At 45.2% G+C, this 20,836-nt stretch overlaps 1 protein-coding gene across 1 annotated transcript in view; it reads left to right on the top strand.

Moving 5' to 3' along the window:
* The window catches only part of LOC145341737 (vacuolar protein sorting-associated protein 4A), a 71,580-nt gene that overhangs the window by 16,279 nt on the left and 34,465 nt on the right, over positions 1 to 20,836 (top strand). Inside the window, exon 5 of the mRNA XM_080186601.1 lies at positions 12,837 to 12,956. Coding sequence (XP_080042727.1) covers positions 12,837 to 12,956 — 120 coding nt within the window. The remainder of the gene's footprint in view (positions 1 to 12,836; positions 12,957 to 20,836) is intronic.

The following is a 20,836-nucleotide window of genomic DNA, read 5'->3' as shown; positions in this document are numbered from 1 at the left end:
CTGTTGTCATCAAGCCAATTATATATCCATTTGATACCTCACCCTGGATCCCATGAGATTTAACCTTATGCAACAATGTACCATGTGCTACCTTGTCAAAGGTCTTGCTAAAGTCCATTTGAAGATTATGGACGATGCAAGCTGAGAGACTAATCAGCAGAAAATTGCTATTGTCAAGTTTGGAAAGTACAGATTACAGTTCCAGCAGCAAATAAGCTGAAGGGTGGGTGATATCATGGTGGTAGCAGGAGTGGTCTTAATGATAGAACATAAAACATTACAGCGCAGTACAGGCCCTTCGGCCCGCGATGTTGCGCCGACCAGTGGAACCAATCTAATGACCCTCTAACCTAAACTATTCCAATGTTATCCATATGTCTATCCACTGACCACTTGAACGCCCTTAAAATTGGCGAGTCCACAACTGCTGCAGGCAGGGCATTCCATGCCCTTACTACCCTCTGAGTAAAGAAACTACCTCTGACATCCATCCTATAATTATCACCCCTCAATTTAAAGCTATGTTCCCTTGTGTTAGCCATCACCATCTGAGGAAAAAGGCTGTCACTGTCCAGCCGATCTAACCCTCTGATCATCTTGTATGCCTCAATTAAGTTACCTCTTAACCTTCTCTCTAACGAAAACAACCTCAAGTCCCTCAGCCTTTCCTCATAAGACCTTCCCACCATACCAGGCAACATCCTGGTAAACCTCCTCTGCACCCTTTCCAATGCCTCCACATCTTTCTTATAATGCGGCGACCAGAACTGTACGCAATACTCCAAGTGCGGCCACACCAGAGTTTTGTACAGTTGCAACATGATCTCACAGCTCCAAAATTCAATCCCTCTACAAATAACAGCTAACACGCCGTTTGCCTTCTTAACAACCTTATCAACCTGGGTGCTAACTTTCAGGGATCTATGCGCATGTACACCGAGATCTCTCTGCTCGTCGACACTACCAAGAGTCCTTCCATTAGCCCTGTATTCTGTACTCCTGTTACTCTTACCAAAGTGAATCACTTCACACTTTTCTGCATTAAACTCCATTTGCCACCTCCCAGCCCAGCTCTGCAGCTTGTCTATGTCCCTCTGCAAACTGTAACATCCATCCTCACTGTCTACAACTCCTCCGACTTTAGTGTCATCTGCAAATTTACTAACCCATCCTTCTACAACCTCATCTAGGTCATTTATAAAAATAACAAACAGCAGTGGCCCCAAAACACATCCCTGAGGCACACTGCAAGTAACTGAACTCCAGGTTGAATATTTCCCATCAACCACCACCCTCTGTCTTCTATCAGCTAGCCAATTCCTGATCCAAACTGCTAAATCCCATGCATCCGTATTTTCTGCAGTAGCCTACCATGGGGAACCTTATCAAACGCTTTGCTAAAATCCAAATACACCACATCAACTGCCTTACCCATATCCACCTCTTTGGTCACCTTAAAGAACTGGATAACGTTCGCTATTCTGATTGGTGGTTGGCAACTAGTGGAGTGCCGCAGGGTTCGGTGCCGGGGCCTCAAATATTTACCATTTATATAGATGATCTGGAGGAGGGGGCTGAGTGTAGGGTTTCAAAATTTGCTGATGACACAAAGATAAGTGGAAAAGCAAATTGCGTGGAGGGTGCGGAAAGTGTGCAGAGGAATCTAGATAGGCTGTGCGAGTGGGCGAGGACCTGGCAGATGGAATACAGTGTTGGCAAGTGTGAGGTTATCCACTTTGGCAGGAATAATAGTAGGAGGGACTACTATTTAAAGGGTGAAAAGCTGCAGCATGCTACGGTGCAGAGGGACCTGGGGGTCCTTGTGTATGAGTCGCAAAAACCCAGTCTGCAGGTGCAGCAGGTGATCAGGAAGGCAAATGGGATGCTGGCCTTTATAGCGAGGGGGATTGAATATAAAAGCAGGGAGGTCTTGCTGTAACTGTACAGGGCACTGGTGAGGCCGCAGCTGGAGTACTGTGTGCAGTTTTGGTCGCCGCACTTGCACAAGGATATTTTGGCCTTGGAAGGAGTGCAGAGGAGGTTCACTAGGCTGATACTGGAGATGAGGGGGTTGGACTATGAAGAGAGGCTGAATAGACTGGGTTTGTACTCGTTAGAGTTTAGAAGGATGAGGGGGGGATCTTATAGAGACGTATAAGATGATGAATGGGATGGATAGGGTAGAGGTAGAGAGATTCTTCCTACTCAGAAAGGACAGCAGGACTAGAGGGCACAGCCTCAAGATGGGGGGGGCAGTTTAGAACGGAGTTGAGGAGGAACTTCTTCACTCAAAGGGTGGTGAATCTCTGGAATTCTCTGCCTGTTGAAGTGGTGGAGGCTACCTCGCTGAATATATTTAAGACATGGGTAGATAGGTTTTTGGTAGACAAGGTAATTAAGGGTTATGGGGAGAATGCGGGAACGTGGAACTGAGCCACTTCAGATCAGCCATGATCTTTATTGAATGGCGGGGCAGGCTCGAAGAGCTAGATGGCCTACTCCTGCTCCTATTTCTTATGTTCTTATGTAGGCGTGACCGACCCTTCACAAAACCGTGTTGACTAGCCCTAATCAATTTATTTCCCTCTAGATGATCATAAATCCGATCTCTTATAATTCTTTCCAAAACTTTGCCGACAACAGAAGTAAGGCTCACCGGTCTATAATTCCCAGGATGGTTTCTACTCCCTTTTTTGAACAAGGGGACAACATTTGCTATCCTCCAGTCCTCCGGCACTGTACCTGTAGCCAATGACGACATGAAGATCAATGCCAAAGGCTCTGAAATCTCCTCCCTAGCCTCCCAGTGAATCCTAGGGTAAATCCCATCCGGCCCAGGGGACTTATCTATTTTCACACTCTCAAGAATTGCTAACACCTCATCCTTATGTACCTCAATCCTGTCTAATCTAAAAGCCTGTATCTCAGTATTCTCCTTGACTACATTGACTTTTTCCTGCGTGAATACTGATGAAAAATATTCATTTAGTGCCTCTCCTATCTCTTCAGGCTCCACGCACAACTTCCCACTGCTGTCCCTGACTGGCCCTAATCTTGCCCTAATCAATCTTTTATTCCTGATGTACCAAAAGAAAGCTTTAGGACTCTCCTTGATCCTATCCGCCAGAGTCTTCTCATGTCCTCTTCTAGCTCTTAACTCTCTGTAGCTCCTTCCTGGCTAATTTGTAACTCTCCGGTGCCCTAACTGAGCCTTCACGTCTCATCTTTACATACGCCTCCTTCTTCCTCTTCATCAGAGATTCAACTTCCTTAGTACACCACAGTTCCCTCGCTCGACCACTTCCTCCCTGCCTGACAGGTACATATTTATCAAGGACTCGCAGTGGCTGCTCCTTGAACAAGCTCCACATTTCAGTTGTTCCCAGCCCCTGCAATTTCCTACTGCAACCTATGTATCCTAAATCTCGACAGGGGAGGGAATCTATGCATGAAGCAGAGGAAATGGGCGAGATATTAAATGAATACTTTGTGTCAGTATTCATCAAAGAGAAGGACTTAATGGATGATGAATCTAGGGAAAGGGTGTGTAGGTAGTTTGAGTCATGTTGAGATCAAAAAGGATGAGCTGTTGGGTTTCTTGAGAAACATTAAGGTAGATACGTCCCCATGGCCTAATGGCATATATACCAAAATACTGTGAGAGGCAAGGGAGAAAATTGCTGGGGCCTTGAGAGAAATCTTTGTATTCTCACTGGCTGCAGGACAGGTCTCAGAGGACTGGAGAATAGCCAATGTTGTTCCTTTGTTTAAGAAGGGTAACAAGAATAATCCAGGTAATTATAGGCTGGTGAGCCTTGCATCATTGGTAGGGAAATTATTGGAGCGGATTCTTCTGAAGCGAGAGAATCCATCAAAGAGAGTCGTGCAGTGTTGGTCTGAGGAATTGGATGATCTCCTATGGGGCAGCTTGGAGTCAGTGGACTGGTCAGTGTTTGAAAACTCTGCGACCAGCCTGTACGAGTACGCAACTGCAGTAACTGACTTCATTAGTAAGTGTGTAGAAGACTGTGTGCCAAAGAAGTAAATCCGTGTGTTCCCCAACTGAAAACCATGGATGAACAAAGATATCCACACCTTGCTGAAGTCCAGGTCTGAGGCATTCAAGTCAGGTGGCACTGACCTATACAAGAAAGCCAGATACATAGAACATAGAACATTACAGCGCAGAACAGGCCCTTCGGCCCACGATGTTGCGCCGACCAGCTTTTTTAAAAAAAAACACTAACCCACTAATCTAAACCAATCCCATTTCGTCCATAAACCTATCCACAGATCTCTTAAACGCCCCCAAACTAGGCGCATTTACAACTGCAGCTGGCAGGGCATTCCAGTCCCTCACCACCCTCTGGGTAAAGAACCTACCCCTGACATCAGTCCTATAACTACCCCCCCTTAATTTAAAGCCGTGCCCCCTCGTGCTAGCTTTCTCCATCCTAGGAAAAAGGCTATCACTATTCACCCTGTCTAAACCTCTAATCATCTTATATGTTTCAATAAGGTCCCCTCTTAGCCGCCTTCTTTCCAGCGAAAACAACCCCAAATCTCTCAGTCTCTCCTCATAGGATCTCCCCTCCATACCAGGCAACATCCTGGTAAACCTCCTCTGCACCCTCTCCAAAGCCTCTACATCCTTCCTGTAATGTGGGGACCAGAACTGCACACAATACTCCAAGTGCGGCCGCACCAGAGTTGTGTACAGTTGCATCATGACGCTGCGACTCCTAAATTCAATCCCCCTACCAATAAACGCCAAGACACCATATGCCTTCTTAACAACCTTATCTACTTGATTCCCAACTTTCAGGGATCTATGTACACATACACCTAGATCCCTCTGCTCCTCCACACTATTCAAAGTCCTCCCGTTAGCCCTATACTCAACACATCTGTTATTCCTACTGAAATGAATTACCTCACACTTCTCCACATTAAACTCCATCCGCCACCTCGCGGCCCAGCTTTGCAACCTTTCTAAGTCACCCTGCAAACTATGACACCCTTCCTCACAATCTACCACACCTCCGACTTTGGTGTCATCAGCAAACTTACTAATCCACCCAACTATACCCTCATCCAGATCATTAATAAAAATTACAAACAGCAGTGGCCCCAAAACAGATCCCTGAGGCACACCACTTGTAACTGAACTCCATGACGAATATTTACCATCAACCACCACCCTCTGTCTCCTATCTGCTAGCCAATTCCTGATCCAATTACCTAGATCACCCCCAATCCCATACATCTGCAGTTTCTGCAGAAGCCTACCATGGTGAACCTTATCAAACGCCTTACTAAAATCCATATACACCACGTCAACTGCCTTACCCCTATCCACCTCTTTGGTCACTTTCTCAAAGAACTCGATAAGGTTAGTAAGGCACGGCCTACCCGCTACAAAACCATGCTGACTGTCTCTAATCAATTCATTACTCTCCAAATAACTATAAATCCTGTCTCTAATAATCCTTTCCAAAACCTTACCCACCACAGAAGTAAGACTCACCGGTCTATAATTCCCAGGGAAGTCTCTTCTCCCCTTCTTAAATAATGGGACAACATTTGCTGTCCTCCAATCTTCCGGTACTATACCAGAGACCAACGACGACCTGAAGATCAGAGCCAGAGGCTCCGCAATCACCTCTCTTGCCTCCCAGAGAATCCTAGGGTAAATCCCATCCGGACCAGGGGACTTATCTATTTTCAAACCCTCTAAATACAGTCTAAGGAGATACATCAAAGGTGCCAGAAGGCAATACCAGACCAAAGTAGAGTCTCAGGCGAGTCACACCGACACTCGCAGACTATGTCGAGGTCTGCAAGACGTAACAGACTACAAGATGAGGCATGTAAAATCGCCGGGTCCAACGCACCCCCCCCGATGAGCTCAATGTATTCTATGCCCATTATGAGCAAGAGGTCAGCGAGAGCATGCCCTCCACCCTGGAAGTGCTGGGTGAACCCGTTCTGGGATCACCATTGCAGATGTCAGAATGGCTTTCTTGAAGGCCAACCCACCGAAAGCAATTTGCGGGGATGGGGTACCTGGACATGCACTCAAATCCTGCACAGATCCGCTGGCAGAGGTATTCGCAGACATCTTTACGTCAATCTGAGGTCCCTATCTGCTTCAAGAAGACGACCATCATCCTAGCATCTTAAAAAAAAACAAAGCAGCGTGCCTTAATGACTATCGGCCGGTGGTTCTGACATCCATCATTATGAAGTGCTTTGCAAGGTTAGTCGTGGCTCGACTCCCGGTCTACCTGGATCCACTACAATTTGCCGACTGCTGCAACAGGTCCACAGAGTTCACAATCTTTTGTAGTTCCATGCAGTCTTGGACAGAGCAGGAGCCATACCAAGCTGTCATACAACCAGAAAGCATGCTTTTTATGGTGCATCTATAAAAGTTGGTGAGAGTCAAATTTTCTTAGTCTTCTGAGAAAGTAGAGACGTTGATGGGCTTTCTTAACTATAGTGTCAGCATGAGGAGGACTAGGACAGATTGTTGGTGGTCTGGACACCTAAAAACCTGAAGCTCTCAACCCTTTCTACTTTGTCCCTGTTGGTGTAGTAAAAAGTCTGACAACACCAGGTTTTAGTCCAACCGATTTATTTGATAGTAAACTCACAAGCTTTTGAGGGGACTCCCTCTTCGTCAGGTGAATGGAGAGTTCTGGCCTCGGACAGAGCATATAAAGCAGAGACAGTGTAGAGATTACTGATTAGAATGCGAATCTTTACAACTAACCTGCTGTTCAAGTCCTAAAGTGGCTGACAATGTGAGTGGAAGAAGCACTGATCACAGGTTAAAGAGATGTGTATTGTCTCCAGACAGCACAGTGAGTGAGGTTTTGCAAACCCAGGCAAGTCACGGGGGTTACAGATAGTGCGACATGAACCCAAGATCCCTGTTGAGCCCGTCCTCGTGTGTGACTTGCCTGGGTTTGCAAAACCTCACTCACTGTGCTGTCTGGAGACAATACACATCTCTTTAACCTGTGATCGGTGCTCCTTCCACACGCATTGTTGGCCACTTTAGGACTTGAACAGCAGGTTAGGTGTAAAGATTCTCATTCTAATCAGTAATCTCTACACTGTCTGTGCTTTATATGCTCTGTCCGAGGCCAGAACTCTCCATTCACCTGACAAAGAGGGAGTCCCCTCGAAAGCTTGTGAGTTTACTATCAAATAAATCGGTTGGACTTAAACCTGGTGTTGTCAGACTTTTTACTGTGTTTACCCCAGTCCAACGCCGGCACATCCACATCACGATGTAGACAGGGGCATGTTCTCCTTTACGCTTCCTGAAGTCGATGACAATGTTCTTCGTTTTGTTGACATTGAGGGAGAGATTATTGTTGCTGCACCGGTTCACCAGATTCTCTATCTCATTCCTGTACTCTGTTTCATCATTGTTTGAGATCCAACCCATAATGGTGGTGTCGTCAGCAAACTTGAAAATCGAATTGGAGGGGAATTTGGCCGCTCAGTCATAGGTGTATAAGGAGTGTAGTAGAGGGCTTGTGGGACACCGGTGTTGAGGATGATCGTGGAGGAGGTGTTGTTGCCTATCCTTACTGATTGTGATCTGTGAATTAGGAAGTTCAGGATCCAGTCACAGAGGGAGGAGCCGAGGCCCAGGCCACAGAGTTTTTAGATGTGTTTCATGGGAATAATAGTGTTGAAGGCTGAGCTACAGTCAATAATTAAGAGTCTGACATAGGTGTCTTTGTTATCTCGGTATTCCGGGGTTGAGCGCAAGGCCAGGAAGATGGTGTTTGCTGTGGACCTGTTGTGGCAGTAAGCAAACTTAGTGGATCCAGAGGTTGGAATTGATTCATGCATGACTAGCCTTTCAAAGCACTTCATAATGATGAATGTCAGAGCCACTGGCTGCTTGGTTTTTATTAAGTACTGGGAATTGCTTGATAGGGCGGACGCAACACGGTTTCATTAAAGGGAAGTCGTGTCCGACAAATTTACTGGAGTTCTATGAGGATGTGTCTAGGGCAGTGGATAGAGGAGAGCCGGTGGATGTGGTCTTTCTGGATTTTCAGAAGGCGTTTGACAAGGTACCTCACAAGAGGTTATTGCAGAAGGTCAGGGGACATGGAGTTGGGGGTAGGGTGTTAGCGTGGATAGAGGATTGGTTGTCAAATAGGAGGCAGAGAGTGGGGGTCAATGGGTGCTATTCGGATTGGCGGTTGGTGACTAGTGGGGTGCCCCAGGGGTCGGTGCTGGGGCCTCAGCTATTTACCATTTACATAGATGATCTGGAGGAGGGAACCGAGTGCAGGGTGTCGAAATTTGCTGATGACACCAAGATTGGGGGAAAGGCAAATTGTGCGGAGGGTGTGGAGAGTCTGCAGAAGGATCTAGATAGGCTGGGCGAATGGGCCAGGAAATGGCAAATGGAATTTAATGTTGGCAAGTGTGAGGTGGTCCACTTTGGTAGGAAGAATGGTAGGAAGGACTATTACTTACGTGGCGAAAAACTGCAGCAGGCGACGGTGCAGAGGGACCTCGGGGTCCTTGTGCATGAGTCGCAAAAACCCAGCTTGCAGGTGCAGCAGGTGGTCAGGAAGGCGAATGGGATGCTGGCCTTCATAGCGAGGGGGATTGAATATAAAAGTAGGGAGGTCTTGCTGCAGCTGTATAGGGCATTGGTGAGGCCGCAGCTGGAGTACTGTGTGCAGTTTTGGGCGCCGCACCTGCGCAAGGATATTTTGGCCCTGGAGGGAGTGCAGAGGAGGTTTACTAGGCTGATACCGGAGTTGAGGGGATTGAGCTATGAGGAGAGGCTGAATAAACTAGGCTTGTACTTGTTAGAGTTTAGAAGAATGAGGGGAGATCTCATTGAGACGTATAAGATGATGAATGGGATGGATAGGATAGAGGTGGAGAGACTCTTCCCGCTCAAAAAAGACAGTAGGACTAGGGGGCACAGCCTCAAGATAAAGGGGAGGCGGTTTAGAACGGAGTTGAGGAGGAACTTCTTCACTCAAAGGGTGGTGAATCTCTGGAATTCTCTGCCCGTTGAAGTGGTGGAGGCTGCCTCACTAAATATTTTTAAGAAGCGGGTTGATGGGTTCTTGATAAGAGAGGGGATTAAGGGTTATGGGGAGAGGGCGGGAAAGTGGAACTGAGCCACAACAGATCAGCCATGATCTTATTGAATGGCGGGGCAGGCTCGAAGGGCTAGATGGCCTACTCCTGCTCCTATTTCTTATGTTCTTATGTTCTTATGATGGTCGTCATCTTGAATCAGATAGGGACCTCAGATTGTTCTTAAGAGCTTGAAGATGTCTGTGAATACCCTCGTCAACTGATCCATGCATGGTGTTGAAGGCTGAGCTGTAATCAATAAATAGGAATCTGACAGAAAAGTCCTTGTTATCTAGGTGTTCCAGGGAGATGGCATCTGCTGTGGAATGAGCTGTTCCCCTTAATCGAAGAGTCAGTCACAAGGGAACACAATTCAAGTTGAGGGGCAGGAGGTTTAGGGGGAAGTGAGAAAAAGCTTTTTTTTTTACCCAGAGTGCAGTGGTGGTTTGGAATGCGCTGCCTGGGAGGGTGAAGGAGGTGGTTCCTCACATCCTTTAAAAAGTATCTGGGTGACACATCATAACATTCAATGCTATGGGCCAACTGCTGATAAATGGAATTAGGTAGGTGAGGTTGATATTGTGTGTCGGTGCAGACTGGATGGACCTAAGGACCTCTTCTACTCTGACAGAATGGTGTTTTCTTTCTCCTTTAATTTTATATTTACTTTTGTGCGGTTATGATTAGGGACTGGCTTTGGGGGGTCGGTTCCAAGAGTTTTCTACTGAAGCCCAGAGTAGTGTTTTTTCTGTCTTTCAGCAAGGGACATATTCAATGTTTGTGAGAGAATCTCTTTAATATATATTACCTAGGATCAGTTTCTGTGCTTGTTTCTGATTGTTTTCAAGCTTATTCACATGCTTTTTGATAAGCATTCCAAAGTGGCGCTGTGTATTCAACAATGAGTCTTATGCAACTTTTAACATAGTGAATTGGTCAGTTTGAGATTCTTGGGACGACTTGGAGCATTGTATCACAGTGTCAGTGTCAGAGAGGAAGTTTGATGAGGACTTGTCTGTTGAGGTAGTATGGGCGGAGATTAGAAATAGGAGAGGAGAGGTCACCCTGTTGGGAGTCTTTTATAGACCTCCTAAAAGTTCTAGAGCGGTTGAGGAAAGGATTGCGGAGACGATCCTGGTTAGGAGTGAAAGTAATAGGCTAATTGTTATGGGGGACTTTAACTTTACTAATATTGATTGGAATTGCTATAGCTCTAGCTCGTTAGAGGGGGCAGTTTTTGTACAAAGAAGGTTTTTTGACTCAGTACGTAGATAGGCCAACTAGAGGTGAGGCTATATTGGATTTGGTGCTGGGAAATGAGCCAGACCAGGTGCTGGACTTGGAAGTTGGTGTGCATTTTGGTGATAGTGACCACAATTCGGTTACGTTCACCTTAGTGATGGAAAGGGATAGGCATGAACCTCGGGTCAGTAGTTTTAGCTGGGGGAAGGGTAATTATGAGGCTATTAGGAGAGAATTAGGAAGCAGAGGTTGGACTAGGAGACTACAGGGACTGGGAACGTCCAAAATGTGGAGTTTTTTCAAGGAGCAGCTACTGCGAGTCCCTGATAGGTATGTCCCTGTCAGGCAAGGAGGAATTGGTAGAGCTAGGGAACCGTGGTGCACTAAAAAAGTTGATTCGTTGGTTAAAAAGAAAAAGGAGGCTTATGTTCGGATGAGACTTGAGGGCTCAGGTAGTGCACTAGAAAGCTTTAGATTGGCTAGGAGGGAGTTGAAGAGTGAGTTAAGAAGGGCTAAAAGAGGACATGAGAAGACTTTGGCTGATAGGATTAAGGAGAATCCTAAGGCGTTCTGTAGGTATGTTAAGAACAGAAGGTTGGTTAGGGCAAGATTAGGGCCAGTTACAGACAGCAGAGGGAAGTTGTGTGTGGAACCGGAAGAGATTGGAGAGGCATTGAACCAATATTTCTCTTCGGTGTTCACGCAGGGGGACATGAATGTAGCTGAGGAGAACACTGGGTTGCAGGGGTGTAAACTAGACAGTATTGCAGTTGATAAGGGGGATGTGCTGGATATTCTTGGGTTTGAAAATAGATAAGTCCCCTGGTCCGGACGGGATTTACCCTAGGATTCTCTGGGAGGCAAGAGAGGTGATTGCAGAGCCTCTGGCTCTGATCTTCAGGTCGTCGTTGGTCTCAGTGACCAAAGAGGTGGATGGGGATAAGGCAGTTGACGTGGTATATATGGATTTTAGTAAGGCGTTTGATAAGGTTCACCATGGTAGCCTTCTGCAGAAAATGCAGATGTATGGGATTGAGGGTAGTCCAGGAAATTGGATCAGGAATTGACTAGCAGATAGGAGACAGAGGGTGGTGGTTGATGGTAAATATTCGTCATGGAGTTCGGTTACGAGTGGTGTGCCTCAGGGATCTGTTTTGGGGCCACTGCTGTTTGTAATTTTTATTAATGATCTGGATGAGGGTATAGTTGGGTGGATTAGTAAATTTGCTGATGACACCAAAGTCGGAGGTGTGGTAGATTGTGAGGAAGGGTGTCATAGTTTGCAGGGAGACTTAGACAGGTTGCAGAGCTGGGCCGAGAGGTGGCGGATGGAGTTTAATGCGGAGAAGTGTGAGGTAATTCACTTTGGTAGGAATAACAGATGTGTCGAGTATAGGGCTAACGGGAGGACTCTGAATAGTGTGGATGAACAGAGGGATCGAGGTGTATGTGTACATAGATCCCTGAAAGTTGGGAATCAAGTAGATAAGGTTGTTAAGAAGGCATACGGTGTCTTGGCGTTTATTGGTAGGGGGATTGAATTTAGGAGTCGCAGCGTCATGTTGCAACTGTACATAACTCTGGTGCGGCCGCACTTGGAGTATTGTGTGCAGTTCTGGTCCCCACATTATAGGAAGGATGTGGAGGCTTTGGAGAGGGTGCAGAGGAGTTTACCAGGATGTTGCCTGGTATGGAGGGGAGGTCCTATGAGGAGAGACTGAGGGATTTGGGGTTGTTTTCGTTAGAAAGAAGGCGGCTAAGAGGGGACCTTATTGAAACATATAAGATGATTAGAGGTTTAGATAGGGTGGACAGTGATAGCCTTTTTCCTCGGATGGAGAAAGCTAGCACGAGGGGGCATGGCTTTAAATTAAGGGGTGGTAGTTATAGGACGGATGTCAGGGGTAGGTTCTTTACCCAGAGGGTGGTGAGGGATTGGAATGCCCTGCCTGCTGCAGTTGTAAATGTGCCTAATTTGGGGGCATTTAAGAGATCCGTGGATAGGTTTATGGATGAAAAGGGATTGGTTTAGGTTAGAGGGTCATTGTTTTTTAACTGGTCGGCACAACATCGTGGGCCGAAGGGCCTGTTCTGCGCTGTAATGTTCTATGTTCTATAAACTGATTTACGCTCTTAAGCATTTCACCCATTTGCTAATCCTATTCGAGATCAGTTTGATTGTAGATTCCTAAATGTTTAGTGCACAATCTCAAAGTCATCTCAGTTGCTGGGAGGTTGTGCCTGAAACAAAAGCACAGCATTGCACTTTTGAGGGTTTTGTTGAGACTATAACTTGGCTAGCTGTATACTCGTATTTTAAAAATGTGTTGAACCTTTCCAGTGTAGTGTGTTTAGGACTTCCATTAAAGTCGCAGAAGTATACAGCACAGTAAAAGCCCTTTGTCCCATTGCGCTTGCATTGATCAAAGACAAACCACTGTTAGCATTCTTATTCTTTATAGGTGCTATTGTGATGGAGAAGCCCAATGTGCGATGGAATGATGTTGCAGGACTGGAGGTAGCAAAGGAAGCCTTGAAGGAAGCTGTTATTTTACCCATCAAGTTCCCTCATCTATTCACTGGTATGTTTTTATATCTTGTGGAGATTCTTCTCAGGAATTTTTTTCAATCTCAATATTTGGTCCCTGTTTAAATTTTCAGTTTGTGCATTTCTGGTATCTTCCCTGTCTGATGACAGGTGCTGAGATGCACATTTGTGTGCGACCCAGGTGCCCATCTTGTGTGAATGAATTAAATGTGTGAAGCTATTTGACCACGCAGACTTTCAGCTTGTGATAACAGCAAAACAACTTGCATTGTATCATACTTTTCCAGTTTTCCTTTTCGAACGCTTCAAGAGAAGGCTATTGAAAATGATTAGGCGTGAAGAAAAGAATTGGAGGAATTAGTCTAAAAAATCAGCTTTGAGAGTAATTTTTAAAAGAAGAGTGGGAGAAATTTGCAGGCAGTTCAGGGCTATGCTCCTGATAGTGATGTGTGAAATAGCCAGCAGCGGAACTGTAGTCTAAGATCAAGGTTTGTTTATTACAGAAGTGAGGTGGTGGCATAATGGTATTGTCACTGGACTAGTAACCCAAAGACCCAAGGTAATGCTCTGGGGACCTGAGTTCAAATCACACCACAGCAGATGGTGAAATGTAAATTGAATAAATATCTGGAATTAACAATCTAATGATGGCTGTGTAACCATTTCACCATCTGCTGTGGTGTGATTTGAACTCAGGTCCCCAGAGCATTACCTTGGGTCTTTGGGTTACTAGTCCAGTGACAATCCCAATTGTTACAAAAGCGTACCTGGTTCACAAATATCCTTCAAGGAAGGAAATCTGACATCCTTATCTGGTCTGGCCTGCATGTGACTCCAAACTCATAGCATGACTCTCAAATGCTCTCTGAAAAACCCTAACAAGCCACTCAGTTCAAATACTGGAGAGATTGGTTGTTTTCACTTGAACATCGGAGGCTGAGGGACAACCTGATAGAAGTTAAAAAATTTATGAGGCATGGATAGTTGGAGTCTTTTTTCCAGGGTAGAAATGGCAATTTCTTGGGGACATAAGTTTAAGGCAAAAGGAGGAAAGTTTAAAGGAGATATGAGAGGCAAGTGTTTTTACACAGAGTAGTAAGTGCCTGGAATGTGCTGCCAGAGGAGGGGGTAGAAGCAGATACAATAGCAACCTTGCTATTAAGAGGCACCTTGACAGTTACCTGAATAAGCAGGGACGAGAATGATATGGAGTGTGTTGAGGCCAAAGGTCTTTAGTTTAGAAGACATTATATGTGAGTGCAGGGTTGATGGGCCTGTTCCTGTGTTGGACTGTTTATTTGTTCATTGCTCCACTTGGCAAAGAATTGAACCATGCTGGAGTTCCTTTGAATTATCTTCCTCTCCCATGTCCTCGCAGAAGCTCAGCCCTGGAGGAGTGTTGCATTTTAATGATTGTGACTAGTTCTGGAGGTAACAAAAGTCTGATCAGGTTTGAACACACACTAAACTCAGTTTAAAGATTTGAAAGCATGTTGTACCCTAAGCTTTATTAATAGGGTCGTAGAGCACAAGTGCAAAGAAATTATGTTGAACTTGTACATGATGCTAGTCAGGCCTCAGCTATTGTATCCAGTTCTGTGTGCTGCGCTTTAGGAAACTTACAAAACCATTAGAGAGAGTGCAGAAAGGATTCATGACAATGATTCCAGAGATGGGGAACTTCAGTTATAGAGAAAAATTAGAACAGTTATGACAGTTACCCTTTGAGAAGGGAAGGCTGAGAGGAGCTTTGATTGAGTTCAAAATCATGGGGGTCTGGTCAGTGTAGATTGGGAGAACAGTTCCCATTGGTGAAAGGGTTGAGAGGGCACAGATTTAAGGTAACTGGAGATTTGGAATGTGCTGCCTCAGTGTGTGCTGGAGCAGGTTCAAATGAGGTATTCAAGAGGGAAAACACATGATTACCTAAAATGGAAAAATGTGCAGGGTTATGAGGAAAAGACGGCAGCTGGAGAATTGCTCCTTTGGAGAACCAACCCAGACACTTCGGGTCAAATGGTCTTCTGTGCTATAAACCATTCATCAATACACAAAGAATGGTGAATGGCAAGCACAAATAGCTGGGTGGGAATATGATATAGTGGCAGCAATGGAAATGTGGCTCAGAAATGAGGAACTGAGTGTTTAACATTCTTGATGCAAAACTTTTGAAAAGAAAGGGAAGGGAGGTGGCTGCATTAATTGTAGAAGATGTTGTCGTGTTGGAGCGAGAGGAGCAGAGTGGGAATATCACACTACTGGGGGCATTTTAAAGGTCTCCAAAAAGTAAGTGAGAGAGAGATAGAAAAGAAAATCTAAAGGGCAATCATAGAGATATGTAAGAACTGGAGTGGTGCTACTGGGAGACAAATTGCCCAAATATTGACTGGGGTTGTGTTATAAGTAAAGGGAAAGGGGGGACTTCCTGTACAACTTCCTTATTCCAATCAGGAAGCAGGCATTGCTAGATCTAGTTTTGTGGAATTAGAATCATAGAACCCTACAGTGCAGAGGCTCTTTGGCCCATCGAGTCTGCACCGAACACAATCACCCAGGCCCTACCCCGATATCCCTAAATATTATACCCGCTAATCCCTGGATACTAAGGGGCAATTTCTTAGCATGGCCAATCAATCTAACCCGCGCATCTTTGGACTGTGGGAGGAAACCGGAGCACCTGGAGGAAACCCATGCAGACACAAGAAGAATGTGCAAACTCCACACAGACATGACCCGAGCTGGGAATTGAACCCAGGACCCTGGAGCTGTGAAGCAGCAGTGCTAACCACTGTGCTACCGTGCCACCCCAAACCTCTGGCAACTTCCTCTGAGGTTGGCCAAGTGCCCAGACGGGTTAACAGTGATCATGATATAACTTTTTAGATCAGGAAGGAGAAGAGCAAGGAACAATCTAAAATAAAACTTCCAAATTGGAAGAGGTCCAATTTCACTGGGATGAGGAGGGATCGAGTCAGGGTAAAATGGAATCAAAGATAGATGGGAAAACTGTAATAGAACCAGGAATGTACTTTGAGGGGGAGATGCTTCAGTTACAGCAAGGTACATTCCAGCAAGAAGAACATAGAACATTACAGCGCAGAACAGGCCCTTCGGCCCACGATGTTGCGCCGACCAGTTTAAAAAAAACAATGACCCACTAATCTAAACCAATCCCTTTTCGTCCATAAACCTATCCACGGATCTCTTAAACGCCCCCAAACTAGGCGCATTTACAACTGCAGCAGGCAGGGCATTCCAATCCCTCACCACCCTCTGGGTAAAGAACCTACCCCTGACATCCGTCCTATAACTACCCCCCCTTAATTTAAAGCCATGCCCCCTCGTGCTAGCTTTCTCCATCCGAGGAAAAAGGCTATCACTATCCACCCTATCTAAACCTCTAATCATCTTATATGTTTCAATAAGATCCCCTCTTAGCCGCCTTCTTTCTAGCGAAAACAATCCCAAATCCCTCAGTCTCTCCTCATAGGACCTCCCCTCCATACCAGGCAACATCCTGGTAAACCTCCTCTGCACCCTCTCCAAAGTCTCCACATCCTTCCTGTAATGTGGGGACCAGAACTGCACAGAGTCGTGGAACCAAAGCCAGGGCTCCTTGGATGATGGAGATAATATGGTGAAACAGAAAAAAAGATGTATGGTGCATGTCCGGTGAATTTGTAAACCAGAATCAGTCTAAATTCAATAATTTGAGAGAGGAAGTGAAGTGAAAAACAAGACTGGCAAGGAGAGAATATGAGAATAGAATAGCAGTTAACATTAACAAGAACCCAAAATCTTCTGCTATCATATAAATATTAAGTGGGTAATAAGAGGCAGTGTAGTGCATTTTGGGTGCAATGAGGATTATCTAGTCTGAGATACAGGGTGAGATTAGAATATTTAAAAGTATTTTGTCAGTGTTACAGGGAAGAGGGTGCTGAAAAAGATCATTAAATACAGAGGTACTAGAGGTAATGGATGGGAGTAGAACATAGAACATTACTGCGCAATACAGGCCCTTCGGCCCTCGATGTTGCGCCAACCTCTGAAACCAATCTAATGACCCTCTAACCTAAACTATTCCAATGTTTTCCACATGCCTGTCCACTGACCATTTGAACGCCCTTAAAGTTGGCGAGTCCACAACTGCTGCAGGCAGGGCATTCCACGCCCTTACTACCCTCTGAGTAAAGAACCTACCTCTGACATCCGTCCTATAATTACCACCCCTTAATTTAAAGCTATGTCCCCTTGTGTTAGCCATCACCATCCGAGGTAAAAGGCTCTCACTGTCCACCCTATCTAACCCTCTGATCATCTTATATGCCTCAATCAGGTCACCTCGTAACCTTCTTCTCTCCAATGAAAATAACCTCAAGTCCCTCACCCTTTCCTCATAAGACCTTCCCACCATACCAGGCAACATCCTGGTAAACCTCCTCTGCACCCTTTCCAATGCCTCCACATCTTATAATGCGGCAACCAGAACTGTACACTATACTCCAAGTGCGGCCGCACCAGAGTTTTGTACAGTTGTAACATGACCTCACGGCTCCAAAATTCAATCCCTCTACTAATAAAAGCTAACACACCGTACGCCTTCTTAACAACCCTATCAACCTGGGTGCCAACTTTCAGGGAGCTATGCACATGTACCCTGAGATCTCTCTGCTCTTCAACATTACTAAGAGTCCTTCCATTAGCCCTGTATTCTGTACTCCTGTTACTCTTACCAAAGTGAATCACCTCACACTTTTCTGTGTTAAACTCCATTTGCCACCTCTCAGCCCAGCTCTGCAGCTTATCTATGTCCCTCTGCAAACTGTAACATCCATCCTCACTGTCTTCAACTCCTCCAACTTTGGTGTCATCAGCAAATTTACTAACCCATCCTTCTACACCCTCATCTAGGTCATTTATTAAAATGACAAACTGTAGTGGCCCCAAAACAGATCCTTGAGGTACACCACTTGTAACTGAATTCCACATTAAATATTTCCCATCACCCACCACCCTCTGTCTTCTATCAGCGAGCCAATTCCTGATCCAAACTGCTAAATCACCCTCAATCCCACGCATCTGCATTTTCTGCAGTAGCCTACCATGGGGAACCTTATCAAACGCTTTGCTAAAATCCATATACACCACGACAACTGCCTTACCCGTATCCACCTCTTTGGTCACCTTTTCAAAAAACTCTAAGGTTTGTGAGGCACGAGTGGAATTGGCAGACAGTCTACTGGAAAGGCTGGATCTGCTGAGAGTGGATATGTCACTGGGTCTGGGTGGCTTACACCCAGATTGTTAAAGGAAGTGGAAGTGGAGTTAGCTGAAGGACTTGCTTTAACCTTCCATTCATCTCTAGATACAGAGGAGATGCCAGAGATTTGGAGAGTGGCAAATGGGACACCCTTATTTGAGAAAGGATTTAAGGATGTTCTTTGTAACTGAAACCAGGTCAATTTAACATCAGCGGTGGGTAAAGTTTTAAAATCAATAATCAGGGAAAAAAATCAACAGTTACTTGTAGAAGTTTGAGTTAATTAAGGAGAGTCAGCATTTGACAGAATAACAGACTTGAAGAACAGAAAGCAATGGATTCTCTATGTATGGATTTTAAGAAAACATTTGGCAAACTACTACATTAAAAAAAACTAACAATATCGAGGCTTCAAGCTGGTCGCCCTATGATGCCGACCATCTAGACTCTTCAAAAAAAAAACTTGCCAATTTATCTATATGTGGCAGCTGCTTCTGTAAAAGGGGGTAAACACAGTAAAAAGTCTGACAACACCAGGTTTTAGTCCAACCTATTTATTTGATAATATACTCGCAAGCTTTCGGGTTAGCCCCTTCGTCAGGTGAATGGAGAGTTCTGGCCTCAGACAGAGCATATAAAGCACAGACAGTTTAGAGATTACTGATTAAAATGCGAATCCTTACACCTAACCTGCTGTTCAAGACCTGAAGTGGCTGACAATGTGAGTGGAAGGAGCACTGATCACAGTTTAAAGAGATGTGTATTGTCTCCAGACAGTACAGTAAGTGAGGTTTTGCAAACCCAGGCAAGTCACGGGGGTTACAGATAGTGTGACATGAACCCAAGATCCCTGTTGAGACCGTCCTCATGTGTGCGGAACTTGGCTATCAGTCTCTGTTCAGCGACTCTGCGCTGTCGTGTGTCGTGAAGGCCGCCTTGGAGAATGCTTACTTACTGTACTGTCTGGAGACAATACACATCTCTTTAAACTGTGATCAGTGCTCCTTCCACTCACATTATCAGCCACTTCAGGTCTTGAACAGCAGGTTAGGTGTAAGGATTTGCATTCTAATCAGTAATCTCTAAACTGTCTGTGCTTTATATGCTCTGTCTGAGGCCAGAACTCTCCATTCACCTGACGAAGGGGCTAACCCGAAAGCTTGCGAGTATATTATCAAATAAATAGGTTGGACTAAAACCTGGTGTTGTCAGACTTTTTACTGTGTTTACACCAGTCCAACGCCGGCATACCCACATCATGGTCTGTAAAAGGGGACAGGTCCTTTCCTTCCTTTGACTCCACTGCACTTACTGGAGTTAAATGGGAGAGGTTGTGCTGTCCATTTCTCTGTTAACCAGCATTGGAAAGTTCCAGTAGAAATGGGCAATAACGTTAGGTGGAAAAATCTTTGTGGCCAGCAATCATGCGCCCAGTATTACTACTGACTAGACGATGGGGCAGTGCAATTTGGCAGAAGGGATAGGGCAAGGCAATGTAGACTTAATGGCACAGTTCTAAAGAATATGCAGGCATAGAAGGATCTTGTGCCCAGATCCTTGAATGTAAGAAGACATTGAGAGCATCATTGGCCAAGCATATGAGATCTTGGGCTTTGTAAATAGAGGAATTGAGTACAAAAGCAGGGAAATTATACAGAATCCTTATTAAAGCTTTGATCATGCTTCACCTAGAGGCTTGCACCAGTTCTGGTCTTCCCACTTTCAGGGAGGACCTGAAGATCTTTGAGTGGGTGCCGAAAAGGTTTACCAGAATGTCTTAAGGGTGAGGGAATTTGACTGCAAAGTTAGTTACCTATAAATGGCTGGAGTCCATCGCCTCAGCCCTAGGACACTGCTACAGCAGTTCCTTGGGGTAATCACCTAGGCCCAACCTCCTTCAGCTGCTTCACTAATGTCCTTCCCTTCAACACAGAGTGAGAAGTCAGATGTTTGATAGGGAACAGTTCAAAACAAGGTGGCACAATATTAATGTTAGAGATGGGCCAAAAAGCGTATGTTCTCATTGAAGAGTTATGAAAATCTGGGGCTTTTTTGTTACGAAGCATAGAAACATACAAGCTAGGAGCAGGAGTAGGCCATTCACCAACCAATATGATTCTGATCCTTGATATCAACACTACTTTAGTGCTCTCCGCATACCCTTGTTGTCTTTAAAATCGAGAAATCTATCTATTTCCTTCTTAAATACATTTAATGGTTTATCTTTCTATGGTAGAGAATTCCACAGGTTCACTGCCCTCTGAAGAAATGTTTCCATAGCTCACTTCTAAATGACCTACCCTGTATCCTGATACTGACTCCTTGTCGTAGGCTCTCCAGCCAGAGAAAACAACGGCCCTGCATCCAGTCTATACAGCCCTGTCAGAATTTTATATGTTTCCTACAATCATAGAATCCCTACAGTGCAGAAAGAGGCCATTTGGCCCATTGAGTCTGCACCGACAACAATCCCACCCAGGTCCTATCCCTGTAAGCCCACATATTTACCCTGGTAATCCTCCCGACACTAAGGGGCAATTTAGCATGGTCAGTCAAACTTAACCTGACCATCTTTGGATTGTGGGAGGAAACTGGAGCACCTGGAGGAAACCCACACAGACATGGGGAGAATGTGCAAACTCCACACAGAA

Source organism: Carcharhinus amblyrhynchos, chromosome 4 (genome assembly GCF_965287045.1).
Source record: "Carcharhinus amblyrhynchos chromosome 4, sCarAmb.v2.hapA, whole genome shotgun sequence".
Classification (NCBI taxonomy): Eukaryota; Metazoa; Chordata; class Chondrichthyes; order Carcharhiniformes; family Carcharhinidae; genus Carcharhinus; species Carcharhinus amblyrhynchos.
The sequence above is the reverse complement of the archived record's forward strand: the minus strand, read 5'-3'. Positions and strand labels throughout refer to the sequence as shown.